This window comes from Lampris incognitus, chromosome 14 (assembly GCF_029633865.1).
Source record: "Lampris incognitus isolate fLamInc1 chromosome 14, fLamInc1.hap2, whole genome shotgun sequence".
NCBI lineage: Eukaryota > Metazoa > Chordata > Actinopteri > Lampriformes > Lampridae > Lampris > Lampris incognitus.
In genome coordinates, this window is record NC_079224.1 from 46,692,435 (window position 1) to 46,716,762 (window position 24,328).

Below are 24,328 nucleotides of genomic sequence, written 5' to 3' on the forward strand. Positions count from 1 at the left end.
CAGTCTATGTCAGGCCCCTGACCCTGAAGGGGTAGGGCAGACACGAGATAGGATGCATTCCAGGTGCGCCCATAAGACAGCCTGTAAGTGTACTGGCCTCTTTGGCCATGCATCTGAAGAGGGGAAGAGTACTTTGACTGTCTCTTGCGTAGTTTACCTGGTCTCCTAACTCTGACCCAAGACCCAGGAGGAAAGTGCACCGCTTTTGCTCCTCTCTTCATGTCTGCATACTCCTTCATCTTCCTCTGCTTCTCTTTCATGTTTGTGCTGTGTTTTGTGCTTGTAGGGATGTGACAGGCTGTGGTTTGTGGAGGCCTGTCACATGGAGTTTGGTGTGTGTCTGAAGTCCGTGCAACAGCTCTGCAGGGGAGCATTGAGTGGTGGCATGCCTGGTTACCCTGCAAAAAGTCTCTGGTTGATGCTGTCCACTCCTTTCCTTCTATTTTCGCAGTCAGCAGACTATACTTCAGACATCGATTAAATCTCTCAATTTCCCCATTGGCCTGGGGGTAGTAGAGTGAGGAGTGTTTGTGTGCAATTCCCCTGTCCTTGTGAAAGGATTCAAATTCCTGTGAAATCAGTTGACTGCCATTGTCTGAGATGAACTCTTTTGGGTTTCCTACCCTGCTGAACACTGTAGACAGGAAGTGGATCACTGGATTAATGGCGTATGACACAGTGGCATGTAGAGTTCCGCTCAGGGGAATAGGATTGCCTCCGTAACTCACAAGTTTCAGTGTCGGGTGTACTCAGTGGGGCGTTTGGGAAAAGTTGCATTAACATTGTACTTGGAAGGATTGAAACGGCAGAGCCCGTGTCCAGCAAAAGTTCCACATTTTGTGTTGTCTGCCCCTCAACAGCCATATGTACTGTGCACATTATCTTATTCCCAGTGTGAGCTACAGTGTCTACATTTAATATAGTCACTTCAGACACAGTGCTCTCTACTTGTTCCACATCATCTGTAATTCCACTTACTCTCTTTGCCCCCCTACACACCTTTGCAAAATGCCCCTGTTTCCTGCAGTTATTACAGCGGGCCGTCCTGGCGGGGCAAGATGGGTAGGAAGCTTTATGGTGGCGTGCTCCACATCTGAAGCATGGTAGCCCTTGTCTCGTGGCGTTGTCTCTCGTGGACACTGGCGGTCCCCTGGTTGTGTCCACCAGCTGCACACCCACAGCTGTCGCGGGCGGCGCTGCAGCCGCAGTTCCCCGGTCCATGATTTTAGCGTTCGATGTGACGGATTCAATTAGTCCAGCAATAGTCACAGCCTTTTCCAGAGTTAGGGGCACCTCCAGCAGCAAACGCTCTCTTATCTGATTGGAGTTAGTCTTTTCCACCAACTGGTCCCGTAGCACGTGATCCTCAAATGTTTTAGAGTTGCACGTAGCAACAAGTTCTCTCAGTGCGGACACGTACTGTGCCACTGATTCTCCGTGATGCTGACTCCGTTGTCTAAACTTATATCTTTCAGCCACCACTTTAACAGCAGTGTAGCACTGTAGATGTTGACAGTTGACTAGGACCAGTTCTACGTACGTAGGAGCAGTTTATAACTAGCATCAAATGACTGCAGACCACAGACCAGGGAATAAAGTTTGAACTACCGGCTTGTTTTTATATAAAGAATTGTAAAAAAAAACAGAGAAACATACACAATTACACAATAACACAGTGAGAATGGATAAATTCCTTGAAACCTCTTGTTTTATGATTTAACCCTTATTAAACCACTATTTTGAGTTTCAGATATTTTAGATAGATATTTTAGTTCTAATTAAGGATCCTTTAATTCTAATTTGAAGTTATCGCTTGTTTGAGTTGACAAATTATGTTAATTTGTTTTATGTTCTATTTTGTTCCATTGGGCCTTTAAGTTTCAGATCTAATTTCCATTAACCTAAGTTACTTAACCAGTAAATCAGAATGCCAAAAGTAACACACAACTGCATTACCTCATGAACAGTATGAATGAGTAATAAACTCAGCCGATACTGCGATTAACAATACAATATCAGATCAAAAATCCAAATCAATGTAGGCTATAATCGGTCCTTTTTGGAAAGTCCGTTGTTGCTCCAATGAGCCCAACTACGTTTTGCAGTAACAAACTGGAAGTTTCTGTCCTACCACAATCCAGGTCCTCGAATCTGTAGGCTGCTGTCCTGAGAATGAGCTGTGTGAAGCCGCAGACAGACCACGTGGATCCAGCAGGGCTCCTATAGGTGGCTCGCCATCTTGTTTCCAGCTTGGGGTAAGAAACACCAAGCGCGATCTTCCAAATCCAAGAAAAACCTGGCCTGCATTATAACAGGCGCATCACACACGCAAAGACGTTAGTTTACATATCTCTCAATAAAAGAATCAAAAGAAAACAACACAAGTAGCGACTGACATGGTCAATCTACCCACCGCTAAAACGTGACGCAGTTTAATTTCTGTGCTAATACGCCATGCTGCTGCTGCTGCGGCTTAGCTGGAAGGAGCTAGCTTAGCAACTCGGTTTGCACAAAAGAAAAACACATTCTGAGTTCGGTTCACAAAAGAAAAACACATTCTGAATTCGGTTCACGAAAGAAAAACGTGGCTCCTCAACAATCTTTACACAAACTATGATCCACAACACAACCGAGCTACTTATAGATTTAACTAGCCTATGCACACAGACATTGTAAACGGAAAAGTTCGGCTAGTTAGCATCGGCTAGTTAGCAGTTGACTCACCAAGTCCTGGACGACACTCGGACACAACACAAACCCAGGGCTCGGAGGAGGACCAGACCAACAAAACACTCAGCTTGGATAAAGAAAGAACCAACTGTAGCTCGCTGCCATTTCAAAGCAGAATCTTCTATCTCTCGTTCCAGCGGCTTCTCTCAAGCGTCTGCCTGGCGTTCTGAAACCGGGCTGCTTCTGGGACGTCCTCCCTCTCGAGCAAGGCAGCTGATTGGCTAATCGGCACTGCACGCGCTGCGTTCAAGAAATAGCAATCTGAACCAACAATATGAATATGAATTTATCGGTACCACGAATTACTTATCTACTGTTCACTATTTATTTGCAAAATGAATAATTATGATTATTTATTATTATAAACTACTAATACGACACGTTAGCCCCCTAGCTAACGGATCTGACCCTTTAGCCGAGCGGTTAGTGACGTCGCCTTGTGGTGCAGTACACCACAAGGCGACGTCATTATTTATTTAGTCTTATTGACATTTAGAGAGAGAGGTCGTTATCATGGCACCATATGGTTAAATCTTCCACTTCCCTCCTATAGGCCGTCTCATCACTGTCACTTATTACTCCAATCACTGTGGTGTCATCTGTGAATTCAATGATGCTTTTCTTGTCATATTTGGCTACACAGTCGTGTGTAAATAGACTGTACATTAGGGGGCCTAGACATCAGCCCTGAGGTGTGCCACTATGAAGAACTAATCTGGATGATTATGTTTTACCTATTCTCACAGTCTTGGACGGGCCTCTCAGGAAATCAAATGAGCAATTAGAGATAGCGTTGCCCATACCAAGACCTCTGAGTTTCAACACCAGTTTGGATGGTACAATGATATTGAAAGCAGAGCTGTAATCAATAAATTTGTCTACAACTTTATGGAGATGGTTTCACATAAACCCTTCATGTAACAATTGTTACATTACATGAACATTTGACTGGTTGACTACAAATCTTTAAGATTAGTTCTGAAGTTGGTTGGAGTTTGGTTTGATAACTCATGTCTTAGTTTGTTTCTGTCCAGATAATCCAGACATTTGCAAAAGGCAGCATTTTTCTTATAAAAATTTCACAACAACTTTATACACAGTGTTGACTGTACTTTTTTTTAAATGTCCATGTTATTCACAACATATTGCACTTAGTTCACATCCACTCAAGTAAAAACAGACAACCAAACAACCCAATTCATGACTTAAAAAGATAGGTAGACAAATGTTTGATGCAACTGTAGAAGTTGAATATTAAGACGTGTTCATTGTTTTAAAGTCAATTCCCCTCAACAGGAATATGATCTAAAATGTGTTTGCTGTCTGAACCTGTCAGCAAGCCCCTCCTTCAAATCTACCACTTAGTGTTGGAGCTAAAACAAGGTTCCACAGTGAGACACAGGAAGTCCTCTCTGGTCACTGGAGCTCATAGTTACTGAACAGAAGAGCTATGAGCTTCCTGCTCATCTCACTGCTGTTGGCTGCTTTGTGCTTTGGTAGGACACAACTCTTTGTTTGCTTGTTATTAATCTGAACTTTGTCTTGTTGATTCCTTTCCTCACACGGACACTGTCTGTTGTTGTCCCACAGAATGCAGAGCTCAAAAAGACAACGTGCTCCAACCCAAAGGAGATGTGACTGTTAGTGAGGGAGAGACAGTAACACTGGACTGTCACTATAACACCAGTGGCACAAATACATATCTTTTCTGGTACAGACAGGCTGCAGACGACAAGCCCACATTCATTCTGAGCCGCATTACTGCTGAATCAGGGAACACAGCGGACGGGTTCAAGGAGAGATTTGATTCCAGCCTGGATTCCAGCTCAAGATCAGTTCCTCTGAAGATCCAGAGTCTGCAGCTGTCTGACTCTGCTGTGTACTACTGTGCTCTGAGGCCCACAGTGACAGGAAACTGCAAGACGTACTACAAAAACCTTTGGAGGGTCTATCAAGAATCCAGAGACAACGCAATGATAAACCAGATCCACTAGAGGGCAGTATTCACATTTTATAGTATTTGGTTCCTTGCTGAAGAAAAACACATTGGACAGTTTGACAAGTCAGTTTCCTACAACTGCTGATTTGTCCAATGTGTCAATACAACATTCAAAATCATTTGATTCTGCATTGAAACGTTAAACTGTCTTGATAAAGAAAAGTATTAATGTCTTCTGTAGATTCGTTTAACAAATTCTGCATTGTATTCTAGTCTTAGAAGAAAAATAACTTGATGGAAGTCAGAGCTTGGTGGTTCCTTGATGGAAGCGAGACTGCTTGACTAATCCATGGGACAAGTAGCAGTGTGTATGGTGACAGGTGAGTGGTGGTGTTTAGTCCTGCTTATTTAACAGCTATTCTTTCAAGACTCATTATTTTAGCACCCTGTCTTACTTTTGAACATGCATACAAAACATCATGTTCCCTGGTCGTCACTATAAATCCTTTACCACTGTGATGAGAGTCATGACTGAGCTGGACTGGTGCATTTTCTGCAAGGCAAATGTTTTGTTCCTGATTCATTTGGCTGCCCTGGAGGAGTCGTGTCGAGAAGGAAGGGAGAGGCGGGGAACACACTCTTCTGTCGAGCTGTCAGGTTGCTTGAAAGACGAAGCGATGACAGCAAGTAGGAGAAGAACAAGCGTGCTCCTGCTGTGAAAGCACAGAGGCCTGGCTGCAATGGAAGGAGCTGGGGAGTCAAGACAAATGACATTTCTCCCAAAACTAATAGACTTCCCCCCCCCTCTCTCTCCCTCCGCTTCTTCATCTGTGGATTGGGTACACAGAGTTTATAGCATATCGATAACATCCAGCAAAAACATGACTTTATCAATGACATTAGCACACAAAACAGGTAATATATGATGCATATCAATAGAAGGTTGATTCTGCAACTGTATGACTGTATAATGAAAAATATACATTATTGATTTAAATGAACGGCACCTCATGTAAAATATGATATAGAAGCATATTATGCTTAATCAGAAGCATATTCTGCATAGGCGACTCGTGGCGGGGGGGGGGCAGCAGGGGGCCCAGGAATAGTATTGGGGTGGCCGTGGCCACCCCTGGCCACCCCTTGGGGGCGCCACTGTGCTAATTCTGTCCCCCCGTTGTTATTTCTTCGGAAAATATTACTGATGGCCGTTGTCTGTTTAAACAGAGGCACTTGATAAGGAGGACCTTTCTTTCCACAGTTTTTGTCTCTGTCATGGTTGGTGAGACTTATTGACTTTGGGTCATGTTCAGAAACCATTTAATAATTATAATGACTAATCTTATTCTATGTCGTCCTGTTTAGATCAACACATTTATCATTTCTTATAATGTAAGAATCCCCTTATATATATATATATAATATTTTAGTAAAGAGAACAAAGAGGTGAAGGGTCCATCATGACATTAACTTCTAAACCTCCACCACTATAACACTACACAGACCAAGACAAGGGGAGGAGTTAGAGAACTGAATGTCAGAGACTTCATGTTGAAACTGAAGAGCTGCTGAGTTATTTTCACTTGGTGATTCAATACACTTCAGTCATGATGTTACTCCATTTAATCTGGCTGATGGTATCTACCTTTCATACTGGTAAATATGAAATGGAAGAACATATATCCTAATATTATCCATAAGGTATTTCCATGAACTATTGTGTTTGTAAAAATCCATGTGTCTATCTAGGGCTCTCTGAGGATTCAGTTACACCATTTCATGATAGAATTCTGGCTTTGGAAGGAGACAGGGTCACTCTCTACTGCAACTACTCTGTCTCTTCACCGAGCCTCTACTGGTATCGACAGTACTCCAGCTCACCTCCACAGCTTCTCATCATGGAATATTCAGAGAAAGTACCAGGGTTGACTCTTAAGCATGAGAAAGGAAGAAAAGCGTTTCATCTGGAGATGTCCTCTGCTGCAGTGACAGACTCTGCTGTGTACTACTGTGCTGTGAGGCCCACAGTGACAGGAAACCCAGAGTCACTGTACAAAAACCTGACAGTGTCTGACAAAACATTTACACACTTCAGCTGCTTGTCATTTAACAGCAGATCAATCAAGTAGAGTTTTCATACCCACATAATGGAAATAATGTATCAGAGTTCATAACTGGACTAATGTTTTTGCACTTTGTGCAAATATAGTTATCTTTATATTTAAGTTTAATTAAATATAACTTCTTGTTCATTCAGTGGAACTGGATTAGTGTTTTCTTTCCCTCCTCTTTGTATTTTCTTTACTATAACTGTGGATGAAATGTGGTCATGGCTTTGGTGCATCTTCAGGACACCATCAGGATACCATTTGACAATGTTCATGATCAATGTTTCTCATTAACTTGATAGAGACGGTTGGACCTCCACCTTCCTATGACATTAGTTACATCACATGAATGACTGACTTCAAGCCTTTAACTTTAGTTGTCATGTTGGCTGGAGTCTGGTTTCAGGACTCATGTCTTTGTTTACTTGTTGTCATTTAGTCCATTCAGGTTCTTCATAGTGATGAAGAGTCATGTAGAGCTGAGTGGAATCACAGCTGAATCCTCAGAGATACACTGAGATGCTAAAAGTTCTTCAAATTATGAAAACAAATCAACAGTCTGAGGATGAGTTTAGGTTTCAGCCATCTACAATTAAAATGATGAGGGAAAACAAACCTTTATTTCTTTCCAAACAATCCATCAACTTTGCTGTGATTCCATCAGTTTATTAGCACATCACACCCACAGTCTTTAATGAAACAGGATGAATGTACTTTTCCAAAACAATGATTTCTGCATTTTTGTTTATTGTCAATGTTATTCACAACACAATGCAATTCTTCTTCAGGTTTTCTCCATAAAAGACAAAAAAAACCCAAACAAATAGTAAAAATCTCCAATATTAAATGTGTGGTTCATTTGCAAAGATGAACAAAGATGAAATCACACAAATAATAATAACGTAACACTTGTTCATTGTTTCAAGACAATTCCCCTCAACAGGAATATGATGTAAACTGTGTTGTACTGTCTGAACCTGTCAGCAGCAGTAATAACAGGGGATTGGTCATCAGCCCTGTCACTCTGAACAAGCCCCTCCTTCAAATCAACCACTTAAGTGTTGGAGCTAAAACCAGGTTCCACAGTGAGACACAGGAAGTCCTCTCTGGTCACTGGAGCTCATAGTTACTGAACAGAAGAGCTATGAGCTTCCTGCTCATCTCACTGCTGTTGGCTGCTATGTGCTTTGGTAGGACACAACTCTTTGTTTGCTTGTTATTAATCTGAACTTTGTCTTGTTGATTCTTTTCCTCACACTGACACCGTCTGTTGTTGTCCCACAGAATGCAGAGCTCAAAAAGACAACGTGCTCCAACCCAAAGGAGGTGTGACTGTTAGTGAGGGAGAGACAGTAACACTGGACTGTCACTATAACACCAGTGACACAAGTGCATATCTTTACTGGTACAGACAGGCTGCAGACGACAAGCCCACATTTATTCTGAGCCGCTTTACTTTTGGATCAGGGAACACAGTGGACGGGTTCAAGGAGAGATTTGATTCCAGCCTGGATTCCAGCTCAAGATCAGTTCCTCTGAAGATCCAGAGTCTGCAGCTGTCTGACTCTGCTGTGTACTACTGTGCTCTGAGGCCCACAGTGACAGGAAACTGCAAGACGTACTACAAAAACCTTTAGAGTGTATATCAAGGATCCAGAGACAACACAATGATAAACCAGATCCACTAGAGGGCAGTATTCACATCTTAATCTCATTAGCTCCTCGTTGAAGCAGAAAACATCAAATTTCTTAATGAAGTTGTGAAAACGGTGATTGTCAAATAAGTTGAAGTAAATGAATACTGAATAAATAGTTAACTACTTATTGAATTGAATGAGGTTTATCAAAATTAATGATAATAGTATACGATAGCAAACAACAACTAACAGTTTTGAAGAAACAAAATACTCATGTGGTCCAAGTCAGAATGAGGTGAATTTCTCCTTTTAACAAACTTGGTAACTGTGTGTTGAAATATCATATACATGTTAGTGAAGATTCAATTGTACTGGGAATAAAACAGGTTTAATAATAAAACATTATATACTGTACCATTTAACCCTAAATAAACCATCTGAAGTGCACCATCACACCATCCCATCCTACCAGCATGGAAACCTGTCCAGGTCCAGGATTGGGACTCTGGCTTCATCTGTGGCTCCTCCCCTTGACTAGAGAGGAAGCTGCAGGCAGAGAGCTGTTTATTCCAACCTGTAAAGATCTGACCCATCACAGCTCATCAGAGACACCACTACTTTCACATCACAACATTCATCCATTAGATTTTCTCTGAACAACCACGATGACGCTCATCACAATTTTACTGTTCTCAGCTCTTGTCAGTATGCAAACACTTCCATAATAAATCAGGAAGCTATGTGTTTTCTTCATGTGTTTTTTAACGTTATTTCTTCATGGTGTTTTTGTGAATGTAATCAGTTTGGTGTCTGGTAGGTGACACCTATGAAGACGCCTCACTGCCACCAGTTCTGAGCTGTTTTCAGTGGAGGGTCACAGTGTTATTCTCTCCTGTAATTATACACTTCAAACTGATAATATTCAGTGGTACCAACACCAGAGACTCCAAACACAACAACTCAGATATGTATTTGGTTATAGTGCTACCTGCTGGACTCTCCTGAACGATGACAGCATTTCCTGATGTTTTCAGGATACTGATTTAAGACAAGAGGAGGGGCAAAGTTCCCCCTCAGTGCTTATGACTGAATTTTTACTTTGAATCTTTAAAAGGAGATTCATTCCTGTCCAGTTTCCTCTCACCTTCTACTCTTCCTCAAGTTAGCTTTGGTGATGCTCTCTTCTGTTATTTTATTGTGTGCCATATGGGGTAAGATATCCTGTCATATTTTTCTCAAAATCGAAGGTCACGTTTGATCTGATTATTTTTTTCTTATTGTTTTAAACAACAATAAACAACAAATATACAAGCATGTTGCAAAATTTGACACGCTGAACCAAAATGTCTCTGGCATACTGATGATTGTCACTTGTCTTTGAGTTTATGTATGGTTTGGGTAGATTGGAACACTGAACTGTCCTTCTGCAATAGATAAAGTTGTCTGAATCTGAATCTGAATCTGAATGAAAATGCTTGAATTCTGTGTTTCACCTTTTTCTTCCAGCTCAGAGTTCTGCAGACACCATCAGACCAGATAAGAATACTGAAGATGTAACTGAGGGTGATGAGGTTAAACTCTCCTGTAGATACAACAGTTCTAAGGTTGACAGCCTGTTATGGTACCGCCAGTATGCTGGATCAGCTCCACAGTTTCTCACAATGGACTACTCAGGATACAAAACCAATGCAATATCAGGAGTGAATATCCATCATGACAAAGAAGAGAAGCGAGTGGATTTAGAGATGTCCTGTGCTGCAGTGACAGACTCTGCTGTGTACTACTGTGCTGTGAGGCCCAAAGTGACAGGAAACCCAGAGTCACTGTACACAAACCTGACAGTGTCTGACAGAACATTTACACACTTCAGCTCAAATTGAAGTTGAAGTTCAACATTGTTGTCATGTGTGTTTAAATACAATGAAATTCTTGTGGTTTGTGCTCTCTCTGTCTTAACACAAAGGTCACAAGGACACCCCCCCCCCAAAAAACACAATACAGCTCTACACAGACTATGTACACAGAATTCATACATTATATACACAAAGACAGTACACAATAACAAAAGAGTGTAAGGTGCATATGGGCCAACTGTTCAGCAACTTCACTGCCTGTGGAAAGAAACGATTACTGAGACGGGTGGTGTGTGATTTGATGCTTTTACATGGAAGGAGTGAGAACAGAACATTAGTGGTGTGGCTGGTGTCCTTAATGATTTTTGGGCTTTCGTTTTGCAGCGAGTGGTGTGAATATTATGAAGTTGTGGTCGTTCCAAGCCAATGATATTTGCTGCTGTTGTTTCAGTCCTTTGCAGCAGCCTGCAGTCCTGAGCAGTCAGGTTACCAAACCACACTGTGGTACAGCCTGTGAATATGCACTCCATGGTATTGAGATAAAAGTTGATAAGAGTTTATATATTCATACCAAATGTGTGCCAATGTGACGCCTCCAAAATGATAGTCTCTGCTGTGCCTTCTTGAGGGTGCAATTGGTGTTGACAGACCATGTGCTGGTGTCAGTGATGTGTAAACTGAGAACTCTAAAACTGTCCACAATTTCAACAGATTATCCACTGATGGCAATAGGAATGTGATTTCCTTCAGTCTTTCTAAACGCAACAATGATTTATTTTGTCTTACTGACATTGAGAGAGAGAAGTCATTATCATGGCACCATATGGTTATATCTTCCACTTCCCTCCTATAGGCCGTCTCATCACTGTCACTCTTTACTTCAATCACTGTGGTGTCATCTGTGAATTCAATGATGATGCTGTTGTCATATTTGGCTCCACAGTCGTGTGTAAACAGACTGTACATTAGGGGACCTAGACATCAGCCCTGAGGTGTGCCAGTCTGAAGAACTAATGTGGATGATTATGTTTTCCCTATTCTCACAGTCTTAGGCGGGCCTCTCAGGAAATCAAATGAGCAATTAGAGATAGAGTTGCCCAGACCAAGACCTCTGAGTTTCCACACCAGTTTAGATGGTACAATGGTATTGAAAGCAGCGCTGTAATCAATAAACCACATTCAGACATAGGTATCCATGCTGACATAGCTCCTTCTGTCATTTAACATAAGATTAATCAAATAAGGTTTCACATCTAAATAATGACAATATTGTATCAGCGGCAATATTCAGTTTGATGTATTTGCCCTTTGTAAAAATACATGACGACCAATTATAAAATTTCACAAAACTTTATGACTTGTTCAATCAGAGGAGGTGGATAAGTGTGTTTTCTGTCACTTCTGTTTTTTGTTCCGAGACTGTGGATGAGATTTGCTAATAGAAACTGGTAAATCTTCAGGATAACTTTGTCAACAGCTTTATGGAGATGGTTTCACATAAACCATTCATGTACCAATAGTTACATTACATGAAGATTTGACTGGTTGACTACAAATCTTTAAGATTAGTTGTGATGTTGGTTGGAGTTTGGTTTGATAACTCATGTCTTAGTTCCCTCTTCATTTATGTCCGTTTGTTTCTGTCCAGATAATCCAGACATTTGCAAAAGGCAGCATTTCTCTTATAAAAATTTCACAACGACTTTATGCACAGTGTTGACTGTACTTTTTTTTTAAAATGTCCATGTTATACACTACATATTGCATTTAGTTCACATCCACTCAAGTAAAAACAGACAACCAAACAACCCAATTCATGACTTAAAAAGATAGGTAGACACATGTTTGATGCAACTGTAGAAGTTGACTAATAAGACGTGTTCATTGTTTTAAAGGAAATTCCCCTCAACAGGAATATGATCTAAAATGTGTTGTACTGTATGAACCTGTCAACAAGCCCCTCCTTCAAATCTACCACTTAGTGTTGGAGCTAAAACCAGGTTCCACAGTGAGACACAGGAAGTCCTCTCTGGTCACTGGAGCTCATAGTTACTGAACAGAAGAGCTATGAGCTTCCTGCTCATCTCACTGCTGTTGGCTGCTATGTGCTTTGGTAGGACACAACTCTTGGTTTGCTTGTTATTAATCTGAACTTTGTGTTGTTGATTCTTTTCCTCGCACTGACACCGTCTGTTGTTGTCCCACAGAATGCAGAGCTCAAAAAGACAACGTGCTCCAACCCAAAGGAGGTGTGACTGTTGGTGAGGGAGAGACAGTAACACTGGACTGTCACTATAACACCAGTGACACAGGTCCATATCTTTACTGGTACAGACAGGCTGCAGACGACAAGCCCACATTCATTCTGAGCCGCATTACTGCTGAATCAGGGAACACAGCGGACGGGTTCAAGGAGAGATTTGATTCCAGACTGGATTCCAGCTCAAGATCAGTTCCGCTGAAGATCCAGAGTCTGCAGCTGTCTGACTCTGCTGTGTACTACTGTGCTCTGAGGCCCACAGTGACAGGAAACTGCAAGACGTACTACAAAAACCTTTAGAGTGTCTATCAAGAATCTAGAGACAACGCAATGATAAACCAGATCCACTAGAGGGCAGTATTCACATTTTAAAGTCATTGGTTCCTTGTTGAAGAAAAACACATTGGACAGTTTGACAAGCCAGCTTCCTAAAACTGCTGATTTGTTCAAATGTGTCAATCCAACATTCAAAAACATTTTATTCTGCATTGAAACGTTAAACTGTCTTGATAAAGAAAAGTATTAATGTCTTCTGTAGATTCGTTTAACAAATTCTGCATTGTATTCTAGTCTTAGAAGAAAAATAACTTGATGGAAGTCAGAGCTTGGTGGTTCCTTGATGGAAGCGAGACTGCTTGACTAATCCATGGGACAAGTAGCAGTGTGTATGGTGACAGGTGAGTGGTGGTGTTTAGTCCTGCTTATTTAACAGCTATTCTTTCAAGACTCATTATTTTAGCACCCTGTCTTACTTTTGAACACGCATACAAAACATGGTGTTCCCTGGTCGTCACTATAAACCGTTCACCACTGTGATGAGAGTCATCACTTCTGTTCACTTGACAGTGAGGAGTTCCAGCAGGGGGAGTTAGTGCGTGGGAGGATCACGCTAACCCCCCCCCCGACCAGGCGCCTCGATCGACCAGAGGAGGCGCTAGTGCAGCGACCAGGACACATACCCACATCCGGCTTCCCACTCGCAGACACGGCCAATTGTGTCTGTAGGGACCAAGCCGGAGGTAACACGGGGACTCGATCCAGCGATCCCCGTGTTGCTAAGCAACGGAATAGTCCGCTACGCTACACGGACGCCCTGAGAGTAGTCATTTTAAATGAAGGCTTTATTTGGTTTTAAACCACAATAGTTGGTTTCTACCTTGTCTGTTCTTCACATGGCTTGTGGGCCTGTACGTTCACTGAATGTTGTGCTGGAATGTAACGTGCAATGTATCTTAGGATGCTTTATTTATTTGTTTGTTTATTTCTTCATTTATTTCTTATTTTAATTTGTAATTTGTGATATTGGGCTATACAAACCAAATTGACTTGACTGTGCATTTTTATCTTTCGCCTGGTCCTCGTGTGAGTCTGCTTGGATGGCCACACGATGGCGCCAGTGTGCATCTCTTGCCCATGTACTGCTCTGTCTCTTGTCTCTGACATACTGCTGCTTGCTGCTTGTGTGTGAGCTTGTGTATGGTCTGGGTAGATTGTGGAACTGAATTGTCCTTCTGGGAGAAATAAAGTTGTCTGAATGTGAATCTGAAGTACACAGTGCAGACAAACCTTATGGCTCTGCTGAGAGTGAGCATCAGGTATTTTAAGTACACATTGGGTCAGCACATGTTCAACAGGTTGATTTTACACTTGGCCCAGCAAATGCCCCCATTCATAATGTACCCCCCACCCCCAAAACAAAAGAAAAAAGAAAAAGAAGAGTGGCTGATAACACTGGAGGGTGAACATTTTCAGCATGATGGGGGAGGAGAGGGAGCAGAGAAAGTCAGCAGGTCTTCTGTTTCATCTGATAGTGAAAAAACGTGTGATTCAGTGTGGATATGTAACTGCATCCACTTTGGACATCAGCCAGTTGGTTTCTTCGGTCATGACGTCATCAAAGTGACTTCGTCAGCCTCTGAGACAAAGAGACTGACAGTCTCCTAGATGAACGATGACACGTTTCTCCCATGAAACCTTGTGTCCAGATGAACTGATTCAACTTTTCTGGGATTCTACACCTGGATGATTGAGCAGGCATCAACATATTCATGTGTAGTATTCTAGTTTTAGAAGAAACACAACAATAAATCCCATACTGTCTCACATATAAACCCAACCACAAAAGATAAACTACATGATGACAGGAGAAGAAAGACAACCTGAAGGTAATATAAAATATTTAATAATAATAACTCTATTCTATCAACATTCCTTAAAGATTAGATTATCCTTAAACCATCATTAATTGATTGTTTTATTTGAATATCCTTGCTAAACCTATCTGGAGAGTGGATTGTAATAAGCTGTCAGAGTTGATCCAGTCATTGTTTCCTCTTCAGCAGGAAGTGGAGTTTGACAGACAGGGAAACAGATCAGATCTCTGAAACCAGCACATCTTTAACTAGGTGATTGTTGCTGTGCCACAGTTTCTGTTTGACGTCTGACATCAGCCATGCAGTTCCTCCTACCACTTGTTTTATTCACTGGCTTTACTGGTAAGAAACACTTTGGCAGCTCAGTATTTGTTAAACTATGAATCCCTTTTTAACAGAAAAAACAATGAGATAGATTCAATATATGACATGATTATTGACTTTTTAATCATTTCTTCCCATCTGCAGGTTCCAGTTATCAGCAAACCATCCAGTCCCTCCAAGACAGAGTACATGGTCTAGAAGGTGCCAAAGTTACTCTCTCCTGTAAATACTCCTCAGCAGACTACTTATTTTGGTATCGCCAGGACGCAGGAGAACCACCACAGTTTCTAATATCCTCCACTAGATCAGGTTCAATAATGAACAGAGCAGATACAAACTCCAGACTGTCTGTTAAAGTGAATGAGACTCAAATGGAAGTGGAGATGTCCTCTGCTGCAGTGACAGACTCTGCTGTGTACTACTGTGCTGTGAGGCCCACAGTGACAGGAAACCCAGAGTCACTGTACACAAACCTGACAGTGTCTGACAGAACATTTACACACTTCAGCTGCTTCTGTCATTTAACAGCAGAACAATCAAGTAGAGATTTAATATCAGCTCATTAGAAACAAGGTGAGATATTTAGTATCTCTAATCATAGCATGGCCATGGAGGATCCTTGTTTCTGGTTGATGGAAGGTTTGCGTCAAAACCTTTTAATACACACATAGTTCAGCTCAAGGTTAAATATTGTTATAAATTCACACGCAGGACAAGAAGTTGCTGCACAACATGTTGAATTAGTATTGAGTCCAATTAACATTCAACATTTTAGCTTAACGGCTAACTTTTTGTTCATAATATTTTACTGCTGAGTTCAAAACATTCATTACTAAAAATTAAATGTTTTTCTTCTAATATCTTGCCAAGTGATCATTCTTTAAGCAGAATATTTCAATCCAAGTTGCGTGATAAAGAATTTTTACATTCTCCGCTTTGTGTCATGTGGTTATTTATTTGGTATTGTAGTTTAAAATACTTTCACACATAACTTGACATGGGTTACCACTTGCTAATTCTGTCCCTCCTTTGTTATTTCTTAGGAAAATATTACTGATGGCCATGGTCTGTTTAAATAGAGGCACTTGACAAGGAGGACCTTTCTTTCCACAGTTTTTGACTCTGTCATGGTTGGTGAGACTTATTGACTTTGGGTCATGTTCAGAAACCATTTAATAATTATAATGACTTATCTTATGCTATGTCGTCCTGTTTAGATCAACACATTTATCATTTCTTAAAATGTAAGAATCCCCTTATTTAAAAAATAATTTTGTAAAGAGAACAAAGAGGTGAAGGGTCCATCATGACATTAATTTCTAAACCTCCACCACTATAACACTACACAGACCAAGACAAGGGGAGGAGTTAGAGAACTGAATGTCAGAGACTTCATGTTGGAACTGAAGAGCTGCTGAGTTATTTTCACTTGGTGATTCAATACACTTCAGTCATGATGTTACTCCATTTAATCTGGCTGATGATATCTACCTTTCATACTGGTAAATATGAAGTGGAAGAACATACATCCAATTATTATGCATAAGGTATTTCCATGAACTACTGTGTTTGTAAAAATCCATGTGTCTATCTAGGGCTCTCTGAGGATTCAGTTACACCATTTCATGATAGAATTCTGGCTTTGGAAGGAGACAGGGTCACTCTCTCCTGCAACTACTCCGTCTCTCCACAGTACCTCTACTGGTATCGACAGTGCTCCAGCTCACCTCCACAGCTTCTCATCACGGACTATTCAGAGAAAGTACCAGGGTTGACTCTTAAGCATGAGAGAGAAAGAAAAGCGTTTCATCAGAGTCACTGTACAAAAACCTGACAGTGTCTGACAGAACATTTACACACTTCAGCTGCTTCTGACCTTTAATAGCTGATCAATCAGCAGATCAAACAAGGTCACTAAAAACAGTAGTTAGTATCGTATCTAGTAGTTAGTATCTCTAATCATAGCATGGCCATGGAGGATCCTTGTTTCTGGTTGATGGAAGGTTCGCGTCAAAACCTGTTAATGCACACATAGTTCAGCTCAAGGTTAAATATTGTTATAAATTCACACGCAGGACAAAATGTCGGTGTTAAACATCTTGATTTAGTATTGAGCCCAATTAACATTCAACATTTTAGCTTAACGGCTAACTTTTTGTTCATAATATTTTACTGCTGAGTTCAAAACATTCATTACAAAAAATTAAATGTTGTTCTTCTAATATCTTGCCAATTGTTCATTGTATAGGCAGAATATTTCAATCCAAGTTGTGTGATAAAGAATTTTTACATTCTCCGCTTTGTGTCATGTGGTTCTTTATTTTGTATTGTAGTTTAAAATACTTTCACGCATAACTTGACATGGATTATGTCTTGCTAATTCTGTCCCTCCTTTGTTATACCTTAGGAAAATATTACTGATGGTTTAAATAGGGGCACTTGACAAGGAGGACCTTTCTTTCCACAGTTTTTGTCTCTGTCATGGTTGGTGAGACTTATTGACTTTGGGTCATGTTCAGAAACCATTTAATAATTATAATGACTTATCTTATTCTATGTCGTCCTGTTTAGATCAACACATTTATCATTTCTTAAAATGTAAAAATCACCTTATTTATTTTTTTATTTATTTTTTTAGTAAAGAGAACAAAGAGGTGAAGGGTCCATCACGACATTAATTTCTAAACCTCCACCACTATAACACTACACAGACCAAGACAAGGGGAGGAGTTAGAGAACTGAATGTCCAAGACTTCATGTTGGAACTGAAGAGCTGCTCAGTTATTTTCACTTGGTGATTCAATACACTTCAGTCATGATGTTACTCCATTTAATCTGGCTGATGATATCTACCTTTCATACTGGTAAATATGAAATGGAAGAACATATATCCTAATATTATCCATAAGGTATTTCCATGAACTATTGTGTTTGTAAAAATCCATGTGTCTGTCTAGGGCTCTCTGAGGATTCAGTTACACCATTTCATGATAGAATTCTGGCTTTGGAAGGAGACAGGGTCACTCTCTCCTGCAACTACTCCGTCTCTTCACCGAACCTTTTCTGGTATCGACAGTACTCCAGCTCACCTCCACAGCTTCTCATCACGGACTATTCAGAGAAAGTACCAGGGTTGACTCTTAAGCATGAGAGAGAAAGAAAAGCGTTTCATCTGGAGATGTCCTCTGCTGCAGTGACAGACTCTGCTGTGTACTACTGTGCTGTGAGGCCCACAGTGACAAGAAACCCAGAGTCACTGTACACAAACCTGACAGTGTCTGACAGAACATTTACACACTTCAGCTGCTTCTGTCATTTAACAGCAGATCAATCAAGGAGAGTTTCCATAGACACATAATGAAAATAATGTATCTGAGTTCATAACTGGACTACTGCTTTTGGACTTTGTTATGATACAGCCGTATTTATATTTAAGTTTAACTAAATATAACTTGTTGTTCATTCAGTGGAACTGGATTAGTGTTTTCTTTCCCTTCTCTATGTATTTTGTTACTATAACTGTGGATGAGATGTGGTCATGGCTTTGATGCATGTTCAGGACACCATCAGGATACTATTTGACAATGTTCATGATCAATGTTTCTCATTAACTTGATAGAGACGGTTGGACCTCCACCTTCCTATGACATTAGTTACACCACATGAATGACTGACTTCAAGCCTTTAACTTTAGTTTTCATGTTGGCTGGAGTCTGGTTTCAGGACTCATATCTTTGTTTACTTGTTGTCATTTAGTCCATTCAGGTTCTTCATAGTGATGAAGAGTCATGTAGAGCTGAGTGGAATCACAGCTGAATCCTCAGAGATACACTGAGATGCTAAAAGTTCTTCAAATTATGAAAACAGATCAACAGTCTGAAGATGATTTTAGGTTTCAGACATCTACAATTAAAATGATGAGGAAAAACAAACCTTAATTTCTTTCCAAATACTCCATCAACTTTGCTGTGATTCCATCAGTTTATTAGCACATCACACCCCACACTCTTTAATGACACAGGATGAATGTACTTTTCCAAAACAAAGATTTCTGAATTTTTATTATCTATGTTATTCATAACACAACGCAATTATTCTTCAGGTGTTCTTCATAAAAGGCAAAAGAGAAAAAAACAAAAACAAAACACAAACAAAAACAAAATCCAAATAATAAATAGCTCAAATTTTAAACATTTGAATATTAAATGTCTTTCATTTTCAAAGATGAACCAAAATGGATTCAACTTTATAAGAATCACATAAATAAGAACAACATAATACGTATTGAATGTTTTAAAGACAAGTCCCCTCAACAGGAATATGATGTATCTTATAACTTTTAACTTATTTTAAACTTATTTTTAGCTGGGTCTTCATGTGTGTATATCTTATACTGTGTTTGCTGTGTTTGTCTGTGTCTGTCTTGCACTGTTTGGTGAAGCCACAGCCCTCATTTCATTTTTAACATGTGCCTGCACATTGTTTTTAATGACAATAAAATTGAATTGAATGTAAAACGTGTTTTACTGTCTGAACCTGTCAGCAGCAGTAATAACAGGGGATTGGTCATCAGCCCTGTCACTCTGGACAAGCCCCGCCTTCAAATCTACCACTTAGTGTTGGAGCTAAAACCAGGTTCCACAGTGAGACACAGGAAGTCCTCTCTGGTCACTGGAGCTCATAGTTACTGAACAGAAGAGCTATGAGCTTCCTGCTCATCTCACTGCTGTTGGCTGCTATGTGCTTTGGTAGGACACAACTCTTTGTTTGCTTGTTATTAATCTGAACTTTGTCTTGTTGATTCTTTTCCTCACACTGACACCGTCTGTTGTTGTCCCACAGAATGCAGAGCTCAAAAAGACAACGTGCTCCAACCCAAAGGAGATGTGACTGTTAGTGAGGGAGAGACAGTAACACTGGACTGTCACTATAACACCAGTGACTCAAGTCCATATCTTTTCTGGTACAGACAGGCTGCAGACGACAAGCCCACATTTATTCTGAGCCGCTTTACTTTTGGATCAGGGAACACTGAGGACGGGTTCAAGGAGAGATTTGATTCCAGCCTGGATTCCAGCTCAAGATCAGTTCCTCTGAAGATCCAGAGTCTGCAGCTGTCTGACTCTGCTGTGTACTACTGTGCTCTGAGGCCCACAGTGACAGGAAACTGCAAGACGTACTACAAAAACCTTTAGAGTGTATATCAAGAATCCAGAGACAACGCGATGTTAAACCACTCCCACTAGAGGGCAGTATTCACATTTTAATCTCATCGTCACCTTGTTGAAGAAAAACACATTGGACAGGTTGACAAGCCAGCTTCCTACAACTAGTGATTTGTCCAGTGTCACTGCCAACACTACAATAACACATCTTCATCTGCACTCCAGCTTCAAAGATGAGCTGTGGTTAATTGTTCCCTACGTGTCAAATCTTAATGTTGTTAAACATTTTGTTAATATGTAAATGATGCTTCTTAAATGAAATGAGGAAAATCAATATTGAACAATCAGTAAAATACAAATTTAATAGAATGCTATATTTAGATTAATGTTAATACATTGTGATATAAGTTACAAATAAAACTTTCAAGGCAGCAAAAACTCCTGTGCTGTCCAAATCTGGTTGAGGTTAAGTCCTCATTTTAACAAAATTTGTAATATGCAATTTTATTTTGCAATATTATATACATGTTATTCAATATTTAATTGTATTGGGAAGAAAACAGCTTTCAATCCAATACCGTCTCCCATATAACGATAGACAGAAAGAAAGAAAGAAAGAAAGAAAGAAAGAGAGAAAGGCACTTTATTTTGTCATTGTACAGGTTATAATGAATGTGTTCTTTGCATGTAATCACCCTATTGTATAGGAGCAGTGGGCAGCTGCAGCACCCGGGGACCAACTCCAATTCTTCTTTCCATTGCCTTGCTCAGGGGCAGAGACAGCAGTATTAACCCTAACATTTCTTTTTGATGGTGGGAGGAAACCAGAGCACCCATAGGAAACCCACGCAGAACATGCAAACTCCACACAGAAACGACCTGGTACGGCCTGGGGTTCGAACCCAGGACCTTCTTGCTGTGAGGAACAGTGCTAAACACTGGGCCACTGTGCTGCCCCAAACCCACCCATATGAGATGAATGGAGTAAATGAAGGCAGCAGCAGCAGCAGAAGAGCCATGTGGACATGCAGTAAAACAGCTGCTAGTGGGTCTAGTGAAGAACACAGAGGTTGGCTGGCATGTGAGGAGTAGTGAGGAGGTTGGTGTGAACAGGGGGTGAACAGGGGGAGTCAGACACACTATGAGGGGAGGACGTTAGCAGGAAGGACTGGTAAAGTCCACAGTGCAACTAAAGAGACAGCTGAACTAACAGCAGCATGCTGCTCCATCTCATCTGGTTCCTTTCTGTACTAACAGGTGAGTCTGCTGTTACCATGACAACCTGCTGCACCCTGACTCTGACCATACAGGCTGACAAGCAGACACACACATTTACCATCACCAGCAGGCTCATTATGGACAACAACCAACACACAAAGCCCACACTAACTCACTGAATTACCACAACGACACCTTTTCACTGCAACAACTTCTTGGATATTTCCAAAATTTTCAGGTAGTAGTTTGGAAGAAGAAATCAACCCCACGACCCTTTCAGTCCAAAGTGTAGAAGGAGCCAAAGTTATTCTATCCTGTATTTACACCGGCTCACCTTACAACCTTCATTGGTATCGTCAGTCACCAGGATCTACAGCCCAATTCCTCCTCTCTGCATCACCCAGCAGTCAGCAGTCAGTGGTCAGAGGACAACCTGAAGATCTCAGACTGTCAATCAGCTTCAACGGAGAACAGAAACGAGTGGATGTGGAGATGTCCTCTGCTGCAGTGACAGACTCTGCTGTGTACTACTGTGCTGTGAGGCCCACAGTGACAGGAAACCCAGAGTCACTGTACACAAACCTGACAGTGTCTGACAGAACATTTACACACTTCAGCTCGAGTTACAATTCAACTTTATTGTCATGTGTATTTAAACACAATTAAATCCTTGTGCTCGGGCTCTCTCTGCCTTAAAGAGTGTGGGTGTGATGTGCTAATAAACTGATGGAATCACAGCAAAGCTGATGGAGTGTTTGGAAAGAAATAAAGGTTTGTTTTTCCTCATCATTTTAATTGTCGATGTCTGAAACCTAAAATCATCTTCAGACTGTTGATCTGTTTTCATAATTTGAAGAACTTTTAGCATCTCAGTGTATCTCTGAGGATTCAGCTGTGATTCCACTCAGCTCTACATGACTCTTCATCACTATGAAGAACCTGAATGGACTAAATGACAACAAGTAAACAAAGATATGAGTCCTGAAACCAGACTCCAGCCAACATGAAAACTAAAGTTAAAGGCTTGAAGTCAGTCATTCATATGATGTAACTAATGTCATAGGAAGGTGGAGGTCCAACCGTCTCCAAGTTAATGAGAAACATTGATCATGAACATTGTCAAATATGCTGGCTTGTAAGTAATGAGCATGTCTTTTATATAGTGTGGTGCAAGACTATTTAGCACTTTGTGGACAATTAACACAAGTTTAAAATGGATTCTAGTTTTGACGCGGAGCCAATACAGAGATGTAAGAACAGTGTAATGGCCTCATACTTTCTACTTCCGGTGAGAACACGTGCTGCCGCGTTTTGAATTAATTGTGGTTGGCGCACAAAGGAATTTGGGAGGCCGGTGAATTGTCCACTACAGTAGTCTAGTCTACTTGTTATAAAAGCATGGGTTAATTTCTCACAGTCTGATTTTGAAAGAAAGCCCTTAGTTCTGAGATGTTGTTAAGATGGTAGGAGGCTGATCTTGTGAGATGATGGATGTGGCTCTTGACATTCAGATCCCTGTCTATGATTACACTGAGATTTCTAGCTTCACTTCTGTACTCCAGAGACAGAGAGCTGAGACGAGCTGCCATTCTCTGTCTCTGAGTCTTTGCAACAAACATAAGCATTTCATTAAAGCATACAAACATCTATTTGTCTATCTATCTATCTTACACACTTGTATTTCAATAAACACTCATTCCAAGATAGGTAAAAACTACCAGTTTTGATTTCTGCCATTTACGTTCCAGTCTCCTGCAGGCCCACTTAAGAGCACGTGTCTCATCTTAAACCAGGGTGTAGGCCTCTTTAGTCACCTAGCTCTGGTAGTGAGAGGTGCAACTGAACCGAGGAGACTAGAGAGGGCCACATTTAATTCACTAGTGAAATCTTCAAGAGTGACTCACTACGGTGAAAGGATCCAAGACTTTAGGCAGCTGCTTGCTAAATGCAGCTCCAGTGGAGGGACCAATGTGGCGAGTGGCAACTACATCTGTGCCGACATTACCTGGATAAGCCAATAATGCATGAGAAAATGATCTGACACAGCAGATGTGGTCTGCAAGTAATTCAGATCAGAAACAGGTATCACTTTAGATAAAACCAAATCAAGGGTGTCACCAATGAGTCGACTCTTGAACAAACTGAGCGAACCCAACAGTATCAGCTCGTGCCAGAAAGGCTTTTCTTAGCGGATCAGCAGCCTTATTCAGATGAATATCTAAATCACCAAGAATTATAATCACATCATAATGAGTAACAAGCCCTGAGACAAATTCTTCATATTCTTTAAGAAACACTGATTAGGCGTCCAGGTAGTGTAGTGGTCTATTCCGTTGCCTACCAACACGGGTTATCTCCGGTTCGAATCCCCGTTTCACCTCCGGTTTGGTCGGGCGTCCCTACAGACACAATTGGCTGTTTCTGCGGGTGGCAAGCCGGATGTGGGTATGTGTCCTGGTTGCTGCACTAGCACCTCCTCTGGTCGGTCAGGGCGTCTGTTCAGGGGGGCAGGAGAACTGGGGATAATAGCATGATCCTCCCACGTGCTACATCCTGCTGGTGAAACTCCTCACTGTCAGGTGAAAAGAAGCGGCTGGTGACTCCACATGTACCGGAGGAAGCATGTGGTAGTCTGCAGCTTTACCCGGGCCGGCAGAGGGGGTGGAGCAGTGACCGGGACGGCTCGTAAAATAGGGTAATTGGCCAAGGACAATTGAGGAGAAAAAAGAAGGGGGGGGGGTCCAAAAAGAAAAAAAGAAAAAGAAACAGTGAGTAAGAGCCAGGAGGTCGATAGAGTATCACAACCTGGACTGAGGTGAGTCTATTCATGGCTGAGAGAGATGAACCCACAAGGTCCTCAAATGATTGGAATTTAGATTCAAGAATAGAAGAAAGATTGAAAATAGATTTATATATGAGGGCGACACCCCCACCTTGTTTA

At 41.0% G+C, this 24,328-nt stretch overlaps 3 gene segments (V, D, J or C); all 3 read left to right on the plus strand.

Moving 5' to 3' along the window:
* Nucleotides 1–4,207: 4,207 nt before the first annotated feature.
* LOC130124502 (T cell receptor alpha variable 18-like) lies at nt 4,208–6,428 on the plus strand (the record flags this gene model as incomplete). The annotated part of the segment is given in 3 exon segments: nt 4,208–4,226; nt 4,321–4,696; nt 6,419–6,428. Coding segments are annotated over 3 exon segments (405 nt in total), but the record flags the coding sequence as incomplete, so codon positions are not given.
* A 1,520-nt stretch (nt 6,429–7,948) lies between these two features.
* LOC130124503 (T cell receptor alpha variable 19-like) lies at nt 7,949–8,414 on the plus strand (the record flags this gene model as incomplete). The annotated part of the segment is given in 2 exon segments: nt 7,949–7,967; nt 8,062–8,414. Coding segments are annotated over 2 exon segments (372 nt in total), but the record flags the coding sequence as incomplete, so codon positions are not given.
* Nucleotides 8,415–19,733: 11,319 nt separating this feature from the next.
* On the plus strand, nt 19,734–20,166 carry LOC130123453 (T cell receptor alpha variable 38-2/delta variable 8-like; the record flags this gene model as incomplete). The annotated part of the segment is given in 2 exon segments: nt 19,734–19,752; nt 19,847–20,166. Coding segments are annotated over 2 exon segments (339 nt in total), but the record flags the coding sequence as incomplete, so codon positions are not given.
* Between the last annotated feature and the right edge of the window lie 4,162 nt (nt 20,167–24,328).